The sequence below is a fragment of the Mesoplodon bidens genome (genome assembly GCF_964165515.1).
Source record: "Mesoplodon bidens genome assembly, chromosome: 2".
In the NCBI taxonomy this organism is placed as follows: Eukaryota; Metazoa; Chordata; class Mammalia; order Artiodactyla; family Ziphiidae; genus Mesoplodon; species Mesoplodon bidens.
Genome location: NC_138177.1, coordinates 87,428,701 through 87,449,014, shown reverse-complemented (window position 1 = coordinate 87,449,014; position 20,314 = coordinate 87,428,701). Strand labels below are relative to the sequence as shown.

Genomic DNA, 20,314 nt, shown 5'->3' with positions numbered 1-20,314 from the left:
CATGTTTGTGTTTATGGGTATGTTTAAAGAGGGAAACCCGAACAAAACCAAACAGAGAGAGAGACTGATTTTGAGAGATTCCGAAGAGAGCTGTGAAATGGGCATCAGCGTGGAAATCCTTTTCCGAAAATTGCAGCAATTTGAACTGTTGGATTGAAAGAGCAATCTAATGTGGTGACTCTGGTGTGAAGAACGTCAAAGCTCACACCCCACCCGTGGGAATTCATCTCTCCCTCCTCCGTAGCCCTGAAGCCCTCTGCTTTGCCCCTCTGTGCCGGCAGCTACCACAGCTGCTGACTCTGAGACTGGCCTCTCCTTTTCAGTTTCTGAGCCAAGATCGTCCCCGCATGGTGGTGCCCAGCCCTTGGCAGGTGCTAGGGAAATTCTGCCTGGGTTGAAGACAACCTCAATCAGGTGCAGATGCTCCCTCTGACTGCCAGTCCAGCCCAGCCCTGCTCTCAGCTGGCCATGCTCCAGCTCGGCCTATGGGGCTTGTCTGTTCTGTGCCAGAGTCTGGGAGCTATCCTGCAGGCCCTTGAGGCCTCTTCTTGTGAAACGTTTCTCCCAGTGGTGGAGGTCTTTAGGAATGTGTCTTCAGGCCAGTTCTCTGCCATGGGAGCTGGTGAAGCTTTCAGCTGGCAGGCTGACAGCAAGACCAGCATGTGTGTCCTGTGGCCTCTACCTTCAAATAAATGCGGAATCTCTCCCTTCTCCCTTCTCCACTGCCACCACCACCCTAGATCCCAGCCACCATCATCTCCTGCCCGGATTATTGTGGTAGCTTCTCCCATACAATATATTCCCTACCCAGTACCCAGAGTGATCCTTTTAAGACATGAGTCAGGTCTACTCAAAACTCTCCAGTGGCTTCCCATTCTAAGTAGATTAGTGAAAGGCAAAGGGCCAAGTCCTTGAGGTGACCATAAGGGCCCTGCATGAGCTGCTTCCCGCTACCTGCTCTTGGGGTTGGACCATAAGCGCCTTCTTGCCCTTCCAAGAATAGTGCACCAAGGCCCCTCCTGCCTAATGGCTTTTGCATTTGCTGTTCCCTCTGCCTGGAATGCTCTTCCCCAAGAAACCCACATTCCTTCAGATCTCTGCTCAAATGTAACCTTATCTGAGAGGCCTGTCTTAACCTCCTCATCTAAAATAGCAACTCTCGGGCTTCCCTGGTGGTGCAGTGGTTGAGAGTCGGCCTGCCGAGGCAGGGAACGTGGGTTCGTGCCCCGGTCCGGGAGGATCCCACATTCCGTGGAGCGGCTGGGACCGTGAGCCATGGCCGCTGAGCCTGCGCATCCGGAGCCTGTGCTCTGCAACAGGAGAGGCCACAACAGTGAGAGGCCCACGTACCGCAAAAATAAATAAATAAATAAATAAATAAATAAATAAATAAAATAGCAACTCTCCCTTGCTCCACCCCGTCTCACACCCAGCACCCCCAATTTCTCACATCATGCTTTATTTTTCTCTGCAGCATGAATTGCTGCCTGATAGGATACATGTATGTATGTATGTATGTATTTTTCTATTTACTGTGTGTTTTCCTCTACTAGAATGTAAGCTCCACTGGATCAGGGGTTGTTTTCTTTGATGCTGTATCCCCAGAGCCTAGTAGCTACTCAAATATCGAATGAAGGGATACTTCATGGGTAGGGGTGCTTATCTATGGCTCTCTTTGTGCTCCTCCCTGTTCCAGAGTCTGCAGTGGGAAGCCTGGCCAAGTAGCCAATAGTGAAAGACAAAGGCTTAAACTTCCCTTGCAAGAAAGCCCCAACTCTGCTAGGCTGATGTCAGAACCAGAGAATGCTCTGCTTGGTCTCCCCATCTCCACCCACCCACAAATATCCTGTCGGACATGACCATATAACCAACATTCAGACAGCACTTTCATTGGTTCTCACAATGGGCAGGAGATGGTTAACAGGTGAGAAAATTGAAGATGGGTAAGCTGGGGTACAAACCTGTTTGGTTGAACAGATATATATTGAGGCCCAATACATATCAGACCCTGTGCTAGGCATGGATCACACCATGATCCTTGGAATAGAGACCTGCCCTTGAGGAGCTCATATCCTGGGGGAAAGACACATAAACAAATAAAGTTAATAAAATGTGGCAACTGGCAAGACAGAGGTATGAAGGGGCTGCAGTGGGAGGCGGGAGGAGGGACACGGAGCTCCTGGAGGTCTGGGAAGGTCTCCTGGAGGAGACGATGTGGGCTGTCTCGAAGGATGACGGGGGTTAGCCACACACAGAGCAGAGTGAGGGGTAGTCTCTGGGTGACGGGAAAAGTGTGAGTAAAAGCCTCTTTTCTGATCCTTGGTCTACTGCTGTTCCCACCCTCTCTTGTTTTGGTTCAAAGGAAGAGAACTGAGTCTAATTCAGTTCATTTTGTCTGTACCTTATGTAGGGCTGACATGCCATCATAGTGCCTGTGTATTCTCAGAGCCTACCATGCTGCCCGGTACACAGTAGGCACTCAGTAAATGTTGAATCAATGAATGATTCCTTGTTGGGAGGCAGGTTTCTACTCTTAGGAATTTCAGCACCAGAAAACTGTTGGTTAAGAAATGTCAAACCAAGAAAAGACCCTGAGGCCATTTATTCCCAGTAAGGGCACTCTGATCAGATCTCCCTGGGCAGGGACCCACCACCATCAAAGGTGGGCACCGACTGGCCAGTGTCCCACACCAAGGCATTTGAAGGTGGGAGGAGGGTTGGTGGGCCCCCCAGAGGCAGTGGATGATGGTGCAGCCAGAATTTCAGGAATTGAAGGGTTAACAGAACCACACCTCTGGTTGTCTCCACTGGTGGAGCCTGATCAAGTACCCCACTCTGTGGAGTGCCTGTATTGCTCTCCAAGGCCCGGCTCCCAGTCTCTGGAAACCTGAGGCAGGACCCTTCCAGGATTATGCTTTAAAGGGAAATGCAAATCACTTGGAGGCTGCTTTTGCTTGGAAGAAGTAAAACTCGATTGCTTTCGTTAAAGTGATTTGTGTGTGTGTGTGTGTGTGTGTGGTACGTGGGCCTCTCACTGTTGTGGCCTCTCCCGTTGCGGAGCACAGGCTCCGGACACGCAGGCTCAGCGGCCATGGCTCACGGGCCCAGCTGCTCCGCGGCATGTGAGATCTTCCTGGACCGGGGCACGAACCCGTGTCCCCTGCATCGGCAGGTGGACTCTCAACCACTGCGCCACCAGGGAAGCCTGTTAAAGTGATTTTTGGACACTGTCAAAAGCTCTCTCATCTCAGGACACGGGGGGAAGACAGGCCGCCGGTCTCAATTACATAGCCAAGCCAACCAGGCAGCAGCGGGCCACCTCATCAGGAGCGATGCTGCTCCGCTGCTCTGCCACTCCCTGCCCTTCCCAGGTCGAACTCCCCCTCCTTAAGCTATCCAAGAGCGGCCTCGCCCTATCCAGGACTGGAGCTGGTCCTCCATGGCCCTGCGGATGCTTGCTCACAAAGCTTTCCTCCCCTCTTCCCCACGCCCCACGTGAGCTTCACCCACGGACTGGCTCAGGCAGTCCGCCCAATGGTGATGTCAAGCAAAGTCAAATAAAATGAAGAGGGAAAATCTGCTTTGAAAAAGTCTATGCCATATAATACATTCCCAAACTAGATGTGCTGGTCTTATTTAATATTGGGAGTTCTGTATTATCCCTTCCCTCTGTTAACTGAGATAATTGAGGATTTATTTTATTTATAGCATCCATTATGAGCACGGAAATTAATCCTTTAATGGTGAATTTGGGAGCTCAGCTGTCAAGGGGGCACAAGGGAACCCTGGGCTGGGCACAGGTGTCTTTCCCACCAGCAAAGGAGGTGGCAAAGGAAAGTCATCCTCAAGCATTGATGGCAGCTGGGCTGTTATTGTTCTGTGTGCTTAAGATATTTTGAGAAATTAAAAAAATAGGAATAATTGGCTCCAGGAGATCCCTCCCTGGAGGACACCTGAGTCACTCATCAGCGGATCCTGGGAAAGCAGGCAGAGATGGCAACCAGAGCCAGGAAGAGCGGATTCCTTCACTCGGCACATCAGCCCTCTCTGCCAGTCAGTCAGCCCTGCTCTGAAAAGGAACTCAAGACAGTCTCTCCAGACTGGAAATAGGAAGCAACGGAAGGTTTGGGAGGGGAGGGTCTGGAGACTGGAAGAACTAGGAGTCTGCTGGGAATTGTTGGAAGCAACCGGACAGAACATGGAATGTGGCAGAACACTGGCCCTTGGTATTGCACAGCCACTTGGGGCTCAAAGGCCAGTGAAGAGTAAGCAAAAGACAGGCTTTCTGGAGTGGTCGAACAAGCTTACAACGAGCCAGTAAATGAGCTCAGGACAGAAACCAGCCGAGGAGAGGAAAGGTTTCCAGGGTCTGGTGGGTAAGACCTCCAATAAGGGCAAGAAGACCCCCACAATGCAGCACAGCACCCCAGTCGGGGGGACCACACACCAGGTAAAGGCTGCCGTCTTCTCTCCCTGGGGCCAGGGCTGGAGCAGACACAAATCTTGGGTCCACCCTAGAGAGAGGACAGGCGGGTCTGGAAGGGACTGAGAACAGTATCAGACCAAGCAAATGGAAAAGGAGCCCCATTCGCATTGACCCATCCATTTAAAAGTGTTTTGCCAAACACCTGCTGTGTATAGCCGAGCAGGGAGCCTGGTGATGGTTCCCACTGCCAACCCAGGTCAAAGTCAAAGTAGCCCAATCCAGCATTGGGCGACATCAGCCAGGGTGGAAGGGAAGAAAAAGCCTGCTTTCCCATTACTTAACTGAGGTTAAGGAAGATATAACTAAAAGGCTTCTTTTCTTGTTCTGGCCCGTGAGTCTTTCCTCGCCGAGGCTAGACGTCTTGATGCACGGGGAAGGGAAGGGTGAGGAGTCCACAGTGCCCACAGTCAGGGGGAGCATGCTTCTTCCCACACAGGTATCCTGCCCTTCCTCTTTGTCTCACTCTCTGGCAGAGTCTTCTTGCTTTGCTCCTCCTGCATTCCCGAAAATAAATGTGAGGCCATGACTGTCCACTCCCTGACATTGGACTCGACCTTGATTCTACAGAGTGAAGGCTAAAGGAAATCACTGGTCTCCCCAGTGACAGTAAAACACTGGATTTTGCCATGAAAGCAGCCATTAACTTCCAAGGCAGAACTTAAACTGGCCAGAAGGAAATGTTTTATTTATAAATTCCCTGTGTGCCTAGTGAGGTGTCTGTAGTACTCACTGCACAGATGCTTTCTTTCTTCAATAGTGATATGACTAGAATAGACTATGACACCCTGAGGCCATAATAAAAAAAAAATAACTCTGAAGGGCTGATTTCCACCTACGGGCCCTGATGGTACGGAAACAAATAGAGGGGGGAATGAGAACAGAAAGGGTCCTGGAGACAGCCAGACTGGTATTTGCAAAGCAGCACCGCCCCTTAGCAGCTATGTGACTACAGGTATTCACTTAACCTCTCTGAGCCTCACCTGCTACATCTTCAAATAAAGAAGATGTGGCACATATATACAATGGAATATTACTCAGCCATAAAAAGAAACGAAACTGAGCTATTTGTAATGAGGTGGATAGACCTAGAGTCTGTCATACAGAGTGAAGTAAGTCAGAAAGAGAAAGACAAATACCGTATGCTAACACATATATATGGAATTAAAAAAAAATGCCATGAAGAACCTAGGGGTAAAACGGGAATAAAGACACAGACCTACTTGAGAATGGACTTGAGGATATGGGGAGGGGGAAGGGTAAGCTGTGACAAAGCGAAAGAGAGGCATGGACATATATACACTACCAAACGTAAGGTAGATAGTGGGAAGCAGCCGCAGAGCACAGGGAGATCAGGTCGGTGCTTTGTGACCGCCTGGAGGGGTGGGATGGGGAGGGTGGGAGGGAGGGAGATGCATGAGGGAAGGGATGTGGGAACAGATGTATATGTATGACTGATTCACTTTGTTATAAAGCAGAAACTAAAAAAAAAAAAAAGTTGTATAGAGTTTTTCCTACTTTGCAAGGCTATTGTGAAGACTTAAAGAGATAACATATGCAAAGTGCTCAGCACACTACTGACACATAGTAGACACACATACACTGTTATACTAATACAGTGTAACAGGCAGGTGGTCACTGAAGTTTCCACTGATCTCCTCTGAAACGGTCCCACATCCCCCATCCCACGGATGACACCCATCCATCTGCCCTGTTTTCTCCCCATGGTGGTCCTGAGGCATCACTCTGGTGTCATGAGTCCCACCAAGGGGCACTTGAGGGAACTGGACAGTCAGAGCCATGTCAGAGTGCGGCCATGGAGGTCCTGGCCGTGGGAGCGGTCCCTTTCAGGAAAGCGAAGGGATGGCCAGGTTAGCACAGAAGCAGCAAATGTGCCTCCTTCTCCTGACACATGGCCAGCTCTCTAGCCCATTTTAATCCCTAAATATTCCACTGTGCCAGGAAGCCATATCCACCCCCTGAGCCAAGAGAGGCAAGGTCAAAGGACCAGACTTTCTTGCCCATCTGGGTAGGAGCAGCTATTTGGAGGCTGCGTGTGTGTTGGAAAGGGAGGAAGGGGCAGGGTGGCCTCTGTCAGATGGACAGAGGTGAATGGAATGCCCCCATCGTGGACAGTGACACCTCTCGCCCTCCCCCTTGCTACTCCCTCCCATGTGGCAGAATGACAAACGTAATCATTTTAAAAGGTCCCATCACCTGCTCAGTCATTCCCAATAAGCACATGCAGCGCTATGGAAAAACTGATACCGGTGCCACAGGGTTTCAGCCAGGAAAAAAAAAAAAATCAAATCACCAGGACGCCACGAACCGAATTGTCAAACACCAAATAAAAAACTTCATGAATTCTCCATCAGCAATATAACGCTTCCTGGCCTAAGCAAATATAGACCCAGCATATGAATCATGAAGGGGTTCTGCATTAGCCTCAACGAGTTGCAAAGGCTGAAGCAGCAACCCCTAAAAAATACACGTCTCCGTAAAGCTGCCTTCATTAGCCCTAATCCTGTTAGGGTGAAGATGGTAATCTGCTTCCTCACTCCCCATCCTCTGATGGAAATCTTCACATCCCAGTACCGCAAATACATTTTGGTGACCTCAGCTGCAGAGGGGACCCTGGGGAGATGGAAGAGACAGTCACCTGTGACCTCGCTGAGCGCCTCTCCCTCCCTCTGATGATATTGCTGCCACTGTGTCTGACCACATGATCCATTCAGATCATCTCATAATCAATCGCCCAGGAAGGCCGGATCATTCCATCACAGAGTCAGGCCGAGAAAGCAAGACTGCTGTTCCTTCAGTGAGAAAAAACAAACCAGGTGCCCCACTTTGCAGAAAACCCAAGTTCAGAGTCCCTTAGAGAAAGTCTGTTCAGAGCTACTGAACCCTTGAGCATCTGTGGCAGCAGAGAAGAAAAGTAAGGCAAAAGAGAAAACAGCCTGCAAATACACGACAAAGGAGAAATGCAGGAAGGATCTAAACAGAGTGTTCTAGGTGTCTTCTGTTAATGGAAATCTGTACCCTCCTGACAACACTCGCTGAACTTCTCACTGTCTTCTTCCTTTCTGCTACGCTGTTTTTCTCCTCAAGGCAGCCCTTGCAAGCACAAGATGCATATAAGCATGCAGCAATCACCACTCACCTCTCCCTCACCACACACACATACACAGAAGGCATGGCTGAAAAAAATAAATGGTGATTTAATTTTCCATGTTTTGTAAAATACATGCCCCCCCAAAAAAGAAAACTCAATTCCGAGACTCCTGTCCTCCCCAAACAAATCATTCAGGCGCCTTCCTCTTCTGATGAGGGGCTTCCCTTGCTCCTACAACTTGGAGAAGCGACTCCATCTTCCTCTGCCCAATCCTGATACCATCCAAAGCGTCATCGTCAATCCAACCTCCGCCCTTCTCCAGTCCAACAGAGCAGGACTTACCCCAGTGTGGTCATGGTGACGATGGTGTACCAAAAAGAGGCCGGGATGCTCGTGAACTTGCTGGCGGAGGAGCCCTTCTCGGCATAAAACATCACAGTGGCAAAGATAATGATGGCCATGGTGAGGGAGAAGAGGAGGAAGCCGAGCTCAGAGGCACAGCTCTTCAGGGTGTAGCCCAGGATCCGCAAGCCCTGGGAGTGGCGGGAGAACTTGAAGATCCTGAAGACGCGGAAGACCCGAAGCGTGACGAAGGCGCCCGACACGTCCTCATTGTTGGTCATTACCAGGCCTATGTAGTAGGGCATGATGGCCACCACGTCAATGATGCTCATCACGCTGCGGATGAAGCGGTAGCGGCTGGGCGCCGCAAAGAGCCGGAGGAGGTACTCCACCGTGAAGATCATGACACAGGCGGTGTCCAGACAAAAGAAGGCCACCGAATAGCGCTCGCCACACGGCAGCTCCTTGCTCCCAGGCATCGTGCCACACGGCACCGTCTCCACCACGTTGGTGATGACCGAGACGGCAATGAAGAAGCCAGTCACGTAGTAGAAGACCAAGGCCAGCGTGCTGGTGTGTGGGTTCTCGAAGGCCCGCCACATGGTCTGGCGGAAGCTGAGGGAGGGCATGGACTCCTGGTTGTTCTCTGAGTCGTTGTCGTCCATGAGCCGCTCGGCGTTCTCCCTCTTGCGGTCCTTGTACTCCTCGTAACAGCAGTCGCCAATGATCTCGGGCAGGATGCCATAGAAAGCCAGCTCGTCGTCGTAGGCGGAGATGCACTCGTAGCGGGGGTAGTGCAGCTTGCCTGTGCGATAGAAGTTGAGGACGCAGCGGAACACTTCTGGGTCCCGGTCGAAGAAGTACTCCTTGGTGTCCTCGTTGAAGAAGAACTCCTTCTCCGTGCTGCCCAGCAGTGTGTCCGGGTAGCGCTCCAGCGTGGTCCGCCACGTCTGGAACCTCCGCCCGCTCACGTTAAGGACGATCAGTTCATCCTGCCGCTTGTTCTTGTCTGCCGGGGCGAGGGGCATGGGGCAGTTGGCCACCGGCATCCACCCAATGGCCGCAGCCCGCGCGAAAGGCAGCCAGGCTGCGACTCCGGCCGCCATGGTGACTCCAGCTCTTGGGCGGCCACTGCTCCGCCACCGCGCACACCAGCTTGAGAGTTAGTTCAGCGACCCCTAGAGACAGGAGGAGAGAGCGGAGAACCAGTGAGTCCCTGGTTGGCACCCCCGGGTGGGAAATTGGACACAGGGAAGGGTCATCGGTAAGTGAAAGAGCAAAAGTCTGGAAGGCAAATTAATGGAACTGAAGTCACCACCAAAGAGAGGGGACTTGATTCTTTCCCCTCCCTTCACCGGGAGAGCACCTAGCACCCACCGGGCCGTGCAGCAGTGTGGTATCACCGGAATTTGTTGACTGCCTGACAAATTGTCAAGTTCCAAGAGGGCTCAGGAGCATTTGGAGGGAAAGCGTCTTTAGCAGAAAGATCTGGGAAGACGTGGGTAATAATCAGCTCCGAAAGGTTATGGCATTATTACGAATTTAAATTGGGAGAGGGTAAATGAGTTCTCATTAAATGAATTTAAAAGTGGGATAAACATGCTAATTTTTATTTCTCTCTTCACCCACTAGGGTAATCAGGAATGGCATGTGGATGAGGGAGATCAGGTAAACACATTCTTTCCACTCTTCACGGGTGAGGAGGCTGGGGCTGCCCAGGTCTGGACAATTCTCTGAGATGGCAGGTGACCACAGTAGACCCAGGATTTGGTGGAGTTCTGTCCCCAAGTCCCATGGAGAAGGCTGACTCTGGTGGAGCGCAATTCTGGGACATCCAGCAACCTCGTGTCCAATCACGCCCCCAGAGCCATAATAGAAAGATGTGGCAGAGGCTGTGAGGCTGGGGTTCCTCCCCCACCTTGCAAAGGGCTCTTGGATTCTTGGTTTACCTGCCTTCCATGCATTGTCCCTCTCCCTCCCAGAGGAAGCTGATCCACGCTTATTGCCATCTCCAAACTCCTCGCCTCCCGTCTCCATCTGCCCACCATCCATAACTCCCTCGGGTTATATAACAATACTCTTTCCCAAGCCAGCCTCTTTCACCTGGCCTCTCTCCACCCTCAGAGATTCCTCCAGAGCTGGGCCACCTCGGCCCTTCACTCACCGCTCTCTGAGCCACGCTGAGTACACACTTCCCCATCACCTGCGTGGATGGAGGGAACAGTGGCGCAGAGAATTATATTTGGCTTTGGGAAACAGATTTACCTTCCCAAATCTGGCTTTTTAAAGATGATAGTGAAATGACTCTGCAATCCCAAATGTATACCATCTGTGGGGAGACATGTGGTGACACAGAAACACACGTAACAGCAGCGGGAAATTGTTTGGGGTTGACACTCATTTTCCCAAATCCTAAACTGATCACGCAGAACCAATCCTGGCTCAGAATTATTTGGACCCTCTGGAATTCAGCTGGTTTAAAGAAATGAGGTAGAGGGTGAGTCTTGTAATGGGATTTGATCTTCATCTTTCCTTGTAACCCTGCTTGCTTCTCCTGACTCCCAACTCTTCTAGGTTTTCCAGATCTCTACCCCCTCTCATTCCTGAGCCACCACGGACTTTCCCACCTGGATGCCTCTGAAACTGGACAGGTGTCAGCTGAGTCTACCTCCCTGCAAAAAACTGCTCTTCACCTTTTGTTCACAGCATCCCTAACCCCGGGCCTGTCGCCTTGGCCCTCTTCCTCACTTCTCCACCCAAAGAGTCGCCAAATAATGAGACAGGAGCTCTACTGCCCTCATTAAGGCCTCACTTCCCTCAGGCCTCCTTCCCACTGGCCTGCTTGTCTCTCATCTCCCCCCCTCCCCGACCCTGTTTCTCCTCTTCCCAGTAAATCCATTCTGCTCAGGGTAATCTCCCTAAGCAAGATTTCCCCACAGCCTACAAAATCAAGTCCGAACTCTTTGGCGGCATTCTGGCATTTCCATAAACGGATCCTGGTTTATCATTCCAGCCCCATATCCCACGCACCCATCCTAGACCACAGACGGGCTCATGTGCAGCCCTTGTGGGTTCTGTCTGTGGGCACTCTTCCTTTCTGTTGGGAATATCCTCCCCCTTCACCCAGCCCTCCTGTTAGAATCCCACCTGTGCCTCACTCTCTCTGTGATGCGCCTTCCTCTCCCCACTCTGAAATTCTCTCCTCCTTTGGGCTCTCGGCACTTTGTTTGTCCCGCTTCCCTAGCACCTATCACCCTCTCGCCTGGATTACAGACACTCTGTCTTATTTATTTATTTATTTATTTGCGGTACGCGGGCCTCTCACTGTTGTGGCCTCTCCTGTTGCGGAGCACAGGCTCCGGACGCGCAGGCTCAGCGGCCATGGCTCACGGGCCCAGCCGCTCCACGGCATGTGGGATCTTCCCGGACCGGGGCACGAACCCGTGTCCCCTGCATCGGCAGGTGGACTCTCAACCACTGCGCCACCAGGGAAGCCCTCTCTGTCTTATTAATCATCATGGCCAACAATAATTGAGCACTGACTCTATGCCAGGCACTGCATTGTCTCCTGTGGATCATCTCATGTAATCCTCACAGCAAACCCAGGAAGAAGTCTGAAATTCAGCAGTCTGCCAGCTGGAAAGGGGCAGAATGGGGATCCCATCCCAGGCAGTCTGACCCCACGCCACGTGCCCTGAGGTGCTGTGCTACACTGCTTCTCAAGGTCTTCCTGTAAGAAGAATAGCAGCTGATGTTTACTGAGGGCTCACTGCCAGCCAGCCCAGTACTGCATGCTTACATGGACCACCTCAGCGCACCCCACCAATACCCCTAGGGGGCAGACACCACTGTCGTCCCCATTTTGCAGGTGAGGAAGATGAAGTATGAGGAGGTATAACTGGCTAAAGGATGTAATAATTAGGCAGAGAGATTTAAACCCAGGCAGTTTCAACGTGGAGTTCAAGGGTATAGCCATGTCTCTTCCCCGCTTTACCCATCCCACACGAAGCTCCTTAAGGGTAAAGGCCATGATACCTCAACATTTACATGACAACTCAGGAGGTAGCGTAGTCGGTGCTCAACCTACTGTTGGTAGGTGGGATCCCAGATTATATAGATGTCATTTGCAGTCCACCGATTTTATTCCATGCCGTGCCTATCAGGGGTTTTCAAGGGTGGGCATTCTCTCTCCAAACACTCAGTAAACTCTGAAGATAGATCTGAATAAAATGAACCCAATTTAAGTGCCTCTGACTCCCTGTGGCTCTCAGTGGAGTTTTCCCAAAGAGACAATCTCTGCCTCAGTTTCCCTCTCTTCATGCTAAGGAGCATATTCACAGGTCCCTCTGCTTCCTCAATAAAGGGAGGTTGATTCAGGTGTCACAGTAGACATCAGGAATGACAATGACATTCCTCTAAATGTCACCACTCAGAGAAGAGTAAAACAGCACAGGCCTGATGAGTTCTTGATTACGGGAACTGAGGAAAGAACAGGGGGATCATTCATCCACGGCAGTGAGTAATCCTCATGCCACTGATGCTGCTGATAGAAGACTTGGGAATACATCCTGTGCATTTTGTATCTTTCTTCAAGAAATTTACCCTTATAACTCCCTGTATTTCCTTTAGGTTACTAGGAGAATTTGTAGTCCCTAAGCACACACTTAGCTAGGTTTTCTAAGGAGCAAGAGAAGTTTGGGAAGCAAGCCTACAATTTAAACATTGGTGACAAGATAATTCCAATTCAGATTTAGCCAACATTTACTGATCACTGACCATGCAGTGGGCACTGGTTTAAGCACTTTTACAGCAACAGTTAATTGATTCCACAAAAATCCTATGACATGGGCATTTATGCTGACAAGTTTCAGAAAAGGAGCTGAGACTCCTTCAAAATGACTATGCTCCCATGTATATGGGAGTTGACGATTTTCCAATAGGCCACCGATCAGCTCACTGCCACATGGCTTTCTTGACCTAGGTGTAGTCAGATACTGATGTTCCCATGGAAGACAGCAGGATGTATACTCCCCTCACCCTGTCCCCAGGCAGCAGAAAGCATGGGGTCTGGATGCCCTGCACTCCAGTTCCAATTCTCTCCTGAACTTGTGGAAGCAAGCCACCATTACCCTCCGGGCCTCACAACCCTCATCTGTCAAATGAGATAACTGGACAAGAAAGTGACAAGGAGATCTTTAGCTCAAATAATCCTTGATTCTACTGGATCCAGGACATCAAGCCTGTAGCTCAGGTCTCGCTGAGACCTCTCCATGGCAGTCGCCCCTGCAAAGCAGGAAGTAGAGCATCTGGGTTTGTTGCTGTGGGGACAGAGTTAGTCTGAGCCTCCTTTTAGAGGGCAGTTCTGGGAATGCCTGATGAGGCTAGTGCCCAGAAAAGGGCACACAACCTGCAATGCTTAGAACTCAAGGCAATCAAAGGCCCAGTTCATCCACAGAACCCCTGGCCACCCCCCTGGAGGGTAAAGAGGGCCAGGCTCCAGACCCTGGGCCCTGGGCCCTGGACCTCTGACTCTTAACATTCCCACTTTATCCCAGAATGGAGCTCAGAAAGGCAGGAACTTGAGGGGTTCCAGTGGCAAAGAGTAAGAGACCACTGAGCCAAGAGGTACCCTGCAGCACCCTGCTTGGGCCAGGTATGCAGCTGTGCACCCTGATAGGGTGGTGCCCAGTGCTGTTTCACCCTGACTCCCAAGCCTCACTGCCTGCTACCTTCCTCTACCAAGCTGAGCCCCATCACCTTACGCTCTCCACCCCATGCCAATCTCCTCTTCTCCAAGGGCCCTGGGTATTTTACAAACTGCTCTCAGATGAATAATTGAGAGCTGGGGTAGGAAGAACAGTCCCTCTCTATCTATCATAAAAGCTTCTGGTCCCAAGGCCAAACTTTGACGCCATGCATTAATCCGGGACAATCTTCCCAAAGAAGGCCAGGCAACAGCTAGGCTGTCTCCAGAGCTTCGAGCCCTGTTCCCCTGGTAAAAGGTACCAAAAAGGGAGGAATTACCCCATTGCTACTTTCTGTGTGAGTGTGTATGTGTGTGTGTGTGTGTGTGTATGTTTTGAAGGGGAGGAAAGGTGCCCCCACCAGATACCATGCCTACGGCCATATCAGCCATACCCTCCACACAAACTGTGTCGGCATGACCCGGCTCAAGCAGGGCTTCTCCAAGGCCATCACCACAGCGCTCACCCCCTGATGGGCACCAACACTTCCTGGAGCCGACCTGGGTATGAATTCCTGCAACAGGCACAACAGTGCGGCCCCATTTCCAGCCAATGGCACTGCACAGGCCTCAAATGCCAAGGTTTTACTAGGACGTGGACGCCTTACAAATGAAAAATCTGAAGCTATTTTTGTTTTTGGCAGAAGAGTTTGACAGTGGGAAAGATGGGGGTGGGGGAGGATGGGGAAGAGACATTTAAAACAGGTGAGTGCTGAAATGACACGGAAAAGAAAAATAAAACCCTGGAAAAGGGAAACACATTCGCCTGCTGTAAAAAGGCAGCCCTGTTAACCAACTTCTCTGGAGGAGGTAGAGGGCCAAACGTGGGCAAAGTGACCAGGCAGCCTGTCCTGGGGATTGACACCTAACCTGAGCACAGGCACAAGGCAACAAAAACGTCATGTCACCAAGGTCTGCCCTTCAGTGACCTCGGCAGAGAGCTGGGTGTGGAGAGGCTCTGGAAACTTTTACTTTCCACAATTTTACGACACATCGCTCAGCCCAGAATAGGGCCAGTCTGGGGGAGGAGAAGGTCCTGACAACCCAGGGGGCATTCTCCTGTGCCCACAGGGTTTGCATAAGCAGGCACGAAACTGACAGAGTGCCAAGCTGGGGATCTTGGGGTACAGGCCTGGGACACACACAGAGCTCCTCTTCTGCACTGCCACTCCTAGGCTGGCCAGGGCACTTTCCTGAACTCTTGTTTTTTCCTCCAGCCTCTTCAGCAGCGAAAGGGAACAAGCCACTAATCTTTCTTCCTCTGGGGGTCCCTTGTGTACTTGGATTTTATTGCATTCAAGTAGAGACAAGGAAAAATAAACACATCCATTCCCACCCCTGTGCCAACATGTCCACATGGGGAAAGATACACATGTTTTGCACTGAATTCGTGCTGGCCCAGGCTGCTTTTCTACAGACGGTTAATATCCAGGTTCCCTTGAAGTAATGGTAAAAAAAAAAAAAAAAAAAAGGCGTAAACCTAACCATCACTGTGAATTCATGCAAAATACACCATGCACCACGTAGCAACCAGGTCTTAAATAGATTGCATTGTACCTAGGATCGCGAGAAAGTTCAGGCACCCTCTCCTAAGAAATACAACCGAGCCTTCTCATTGCTATCAGATTCCAGGTCCGGAACCTCAGCCTGTTGCTGACATATCACGGCTGCCCGGGATAAAAGCAGAACATCTTGGACTCGATTCAAATGTCAACACTAAGCAAGTGCAGGAATTTAGTTGATTCCAGGTAACTTCTCTGCCCAGTCCCCTCAGCGCCTCATCCGCAGTGTAAACATCTCGCAAAGTGAGTCCTTAGGAACGGCCTCCCCCGGGCCGCGTTGGCCCACGGTGTCACTCAGAGACCCTTCTCCGAGCTCGCAGGGTGGAAGCGGCGTCGGACAGGACCAGATGTGCGGGCCCCCTGCCTCTGGTAGGCACACCGCCGGATCGCCCGGCTGGAGAACTTTCTGAAGCGCCCCAAACTGCTCCCTGCTTCCACCCTCAGCCATTTCTCTCCTCCCCTCACAAGGAGCGGGGGACCAAGCGAGCCGTCGCCACCTGCCGCCGGATCCAGTGGCGCTGCCTCTGGCACCCCCGAGGGAAGGCAGGCCAATGGAAGGAGGGCAGAGGTTCACAACCCCACCTCCAAACCTCACAGCGCCTAGCTGCCCCGGAGGTGGCTCCGCAGCCCAAGGGAACCGACGCCCCCGGGCCGGCTGCCTGCTCCCCCACGGCGCCAGCCCCACCCCCAATCCTTCCGGCGCCCCAGCGCCCACCCACCCGGGTGCAGGAGTAGGAGGGTGCCGCGTGGGCAGCCGGAGCAACAGGCGTGGGAGCAGCGCTCCTCGCACTTCCTGGCTCCTGAAGGCTGGTCGCGTTCCTCTTACCTTCGGCGAAGCGAGCCCCGGGCCCCGCACCCCGCGCCTCGCGCGCGTGAGGAAGCTGAGGCCGGGCGCCGGGGGCCGCGGAGGCGCCGAGCACCCAGCAGCGCGGGGAAGCGCCCAGCAGCCGCGGCTCGCGCCGCTCCTCCTCGCCGGCGAAGTCTCTCTCGCTCCCTCCCTGGCTCGGTCCGTTCGTGCGTCTGTCTGTCCGTGGGGCCCTCCCTCCGCCGCTGCCGCCGCTGCTCCAGCCCCGGCTCAGCAGCGCGTTCCCTCCCCGCTTCGCCGCTCCGCTCTCGGGCTCGCGGGCTCGCGGGCTCCCTCGCTCGCGCCCTGCCCCCGCCGCTGCTGGCGCCGCGCGGAGAGGAGCCCGGCGGGCCACCGGCTGCCTGGCGAGGTCCCTCTCCCGAAGGGGGAGGCGGTGGGGGCGCGGCGCGGGCGGGGCGGAGAGGAGAGTCCGGGGGAGGCGGCGAGGCTGCGCCCTCGTCTCCCTACAGATTCCCGGCGGCCGAGCGGCTCCAGGCCGGGCTTGAGAGCGCGGGGCCGCCAGGCAGCGGAGGGAGAGATGAGGAGGACCCGGAGGCTCGCCGCGGGAGGGTGCCCAGGGCGAGGGCGTGCTAGGGGGAGTGACTCTCCGTGAGAGGGTGTGTGTGTGTGTGTGTGTGTGTGTGTAGAGGGGCGCGCGCGTGAGCGAGGGTGGGGGGCAGGGAGGCGAGGCAGAGCCTGGTGCGTCTCCCCAGGCCAGTGGAGGAATCCTAGGGTGTGCCTGGAGGTGGTGGAGTGTGCCGACGCGGGTGTGAGCGCGTGTGCCAGCGAGGGTGGGCCGGGGGTGAGCGTGGCAAGGTGAGCGCGGCCTGGGGGTGGGGGCGGAGCGGGGAGTAGGCGTGAGTGTGAGCTCGGGGGCGTGTGTGCTGGGGACCCGGGGAGAGGTGGAAGGGAGCTCCAGTGTGTGCGCGCGTGGGGTGTGTGTGGACCCAGCTGGTTGTCTCTCACCGACTGTCCACGCGACACCAGCACTTGCTTGCGGCCGAGCCCTGCCACTTGGGGAGGTGGAGCCCGACACCGCGCAAGCTTCGTGGCTCGCCGCGGCTCTGAGCTCTGTGGCCGGGGTTGGAGAGGTCTCGTGGGGACACACAATGCCCTTGCCCCATGTAAGAGCCAATTTCTTTCCAGAGCCCGAGGGGCACGACCCGAAGGTAGGGATTTGCCCTCTTATCCTTCCACGTGTACTCAGTACCCAGACCCAAAAGTCTGGCCTTGGGAGCGTGAACTCTCGACCCAAGTCCGCCCAGTCCCTCGGTCCCTCTCCGAAACCCATGGATTCCCACTGCCCGATGCCTTGGGCCAGGATGGGGAGCCGGCAGTCGGCACGTGCCCGGAGGGCCGGGCGGATGGAGCCCTGGAGCATCCGGAGAGAGTGGTATACGGCCCAGACTCCTACACTCTCGGCCAACGTGCGCAGAGGGTTCAGTCCTCTCGAGCCTTGCCAGTCCGCGTGGCTCCAGCTTTCCCTGTGTCCGGAATCCAGAGATCTCGCCCTGGGTACCCGGAATCGCCTGGCGCTCCGGAGGCGAGGCGGCTCTGTGCCTCAGCAGGGACCGGAACGCAGGGCTTGAGCGACCACAGTTCTGGGTGTGAGACAGAGACCGAGGGAAAAGCAAAGTGTGCGGTGAAGGGAAGGGTGTTCTTGAAGGGGGCTGGGAAAGAACATCTCCGAGTCCAGACGGGGCTTCTGGCTTGTGAGAACCCTTGGCCCTTTTGTAGATTAAGTCACTGTGGCCTGAGCCCCAGTGGGCCCCTGGCGACTCGGAGCCCCTCATTCACCCACTCTCCCCCAAACCCCCTTCAGCTTCTCGTCCTGAAAGGTGTACACTGGCCCTTCAAGAGCTGGGCGTGGGCTCTATTAGCATTTGCCAGAAGTCCCGGAGCGGTGTGGGATTTGCATACTGATTTGCATACAGTAATAATGATTAACAACAGTGCCGCTCCCTGGCAGACAAGGGAAGAATTCAGGGAAGGCCTTGGCACTGCTCCCACCTCCCTCCTCCCATCCCTCGGGGAAGAGCTAATTTTCTCACAACTTCTCTGACCCCTAGGAGTTCCCCAGACTCGGTGGGCAGGTCCATGGAAGGGCGGTTTCCTTCAGTCCTCCAGCCCCATGTCCAACTTGGGAGAGTTAAAACCTGGTACTTTATTTCTGCCCAGGTTTGAACTCTTGTGCATTCCCATCTTTGTTTTGCATCTTGTGGGTAGCTCAAGGGCTGAGTCTGCCCCAAAGCTTGGAGATTTCCAGGAACAGTTAGATTGGGGGCATCGTCCTCCTCCAGAGAGGTATACTTACAGGACAATTGTGCTCTCTCCTGTGCCTGGTCAGCCCTGTTTGAAGACAGGGCATTGATTCAGAATCCCCCCTCCCCCTCCCCCAACACACACACACCTGGCCCCATTCCTCCCAGGCTCACATCTCATCATTTAAGTAAAGTAGCTATAGACTATACTCTCCTTTCTGTTGAGAAGATCTAGAAGGAAAATATGAAAGACTTAAATTTCTAGTCTAGGCCAGTGTGGTTTTTATTTACCATCTCTTCTCACAACCAGGTGACCTGGAAAATAAGAGAGAGAGCAAGTGATGGGCAGAAGGGAGGCCCCTTGACTCTGTCGGCTGAAGGAGCCACTGCCTGGAGATGCTGCCCTCCCATGGGCTCCCGCCCTCCACTGCATCTTTCCAGCACTGCCTGGCCTCGCCTTTCCCCTCTCTGCCTCTGGCCTGGCCTGGCCAGGATTCTCAATTGCTTTTCCCCCATGACACGGCCGCTTTTCCTTTAACTCCCAGCTTCTATTTAAAAAGCTAATTTGGGAGCTTGTCGATGCTCCCAATTCAGATATTTTAAATAGGAACTGAAATTTAGGAGCTGCCAGGGCACTAGAATTCCTTCCCTTGCCACCAGCACAGCTAAGGCATTTGTTCAGTCAATCTGCTGGCCCTGGCCGTGTGTGTGTTGGAGAGAGAGAGAGAGAGAGAGAGAGAGAGAGAGAGAGAGCACACACGTGAGCTCAGGGTGTATTTCAGGCTATCTTTTCTATTTAAAGATGGTGCTCCTATGGATGACTGTGCTCTGCGTGTGTGTCCTTTCCAAGCTGTGCACACATGAGGATTCTTCTTTAGTCCTGTGGCTCTGGCCGCTATTTGCAGAGCTTGTCACCGTGTGGACTGTGGGGGTAAGAGGTAGCCCAATGCCAAGTCCGCAGCCTCCAAGTTTGCTGACTTGCTGGGGCTGGTGTGTCTGTTTGGGGATTTCCCAGGGCTGCTCTGCTCAGGCTCGCTCTTAGAAGCTATGCCTCAGAGTGTCCATAAGGGTTGCTCCTACCCTCACTGCTTGTGGCTAGACTACTTCACCAATTTGCCCCATGATGAGGCAGGAATTTGGAGGGTGGGACCTCTGAGGGTTGCCGGCTTTCTATATTCAGGGTGCTGTGGATCTTGGAGGTAAAAAACAGACTTTGAAGTCAGACTGCCTGGGTTTGAACCTGCCTCTGTTATTTACTAGCTGTGTGATCTTGGGGAAGCTACTTAACCTCTCTGTGCCTTGATTTCCTCATCTCTAAAATAGCAATAAATAGTACTATCTACATTATAGGGTCTGGTGAAAATAAATAATTATCACGGGTAAAGCACTTAGAACAATGCCCGGAACATAGGAAGTACAATATAACTGTTGGTTGTTGTTGCTGTTTAAGGCAGGAGTGGTGCCAACAGGAAGTGTGAAGAAATCTGCCTAGAGAGGAAGGTAGAACTGCTGGACCAGACGCACAGACACAGGAAGACACACACCTCTGTGCATATAATAATAACGATGCCAGGCCACAGCCCAGGATGGGTCAAGTTCACCTGGCTGAGGTAGTTGATTCCCAGCCCCAAAGAGGGAGACATCTGATGAGGAATAGAGGAAGAACCACAGGAATGGGAATAAGGAAGGGGCTGGATCATGTCAGAAGCCCATAGGGCATTTCTCGGGGGTAATTTTATGCTGGAGAAGTAAGTAAGGACCCTAGATACCCATATGGATGCAGCCTCCCTTATTTACCTAACTATGTAAAGCAAGGCTTTATGAAAGCAGAGCTGCAGTGAGGGACTTAGTAGGGGCGGCCCTTCATTCTGAGTCTCCCTTGGGCTTGGGGTCCTCTGGCTTTGATTCTGCCATTGCCTCCTACCCCTTATTCCCACAGATGGGCATATGAGCATTTACTCAGTGGC

At 53.0% G+C, this 20,314-nt stretch overlaps 1 protein-coding gene across 1 annotated transcript in view; it reads right to left on the bottom strand.

The window, feature by feature from the left end:
- KCND3 (potassium voltage-gated channel subfamily D member 3) overlaps window positions 1–16,592 on the bottom strand; it is a 223,226-nt gene extending 206,634 nt beyond the window's left edge. Inside the window, exons 1-2 of the mRNA XM_081224878.1 lie at window positions 16,069–16,592; window positions 7,938–9,115 (exon numbers count right to left, since the gene is read on the bottom strand). Coding sequence (XP_081081004.1) covers window positions 7,938–9,043 — 1,106 coding nt within the window. The 5' untranslated portion in view covers window positions 9,044–9,115; window positions 16,069–16,592. The remainder of the gene's footprint in view (window positions 1–7,937; window positions 9,116–16,068) is intronic.
- Between the last annotated feature and the right edge of the window lie 3,722 nt (window positions 16,593–20,314).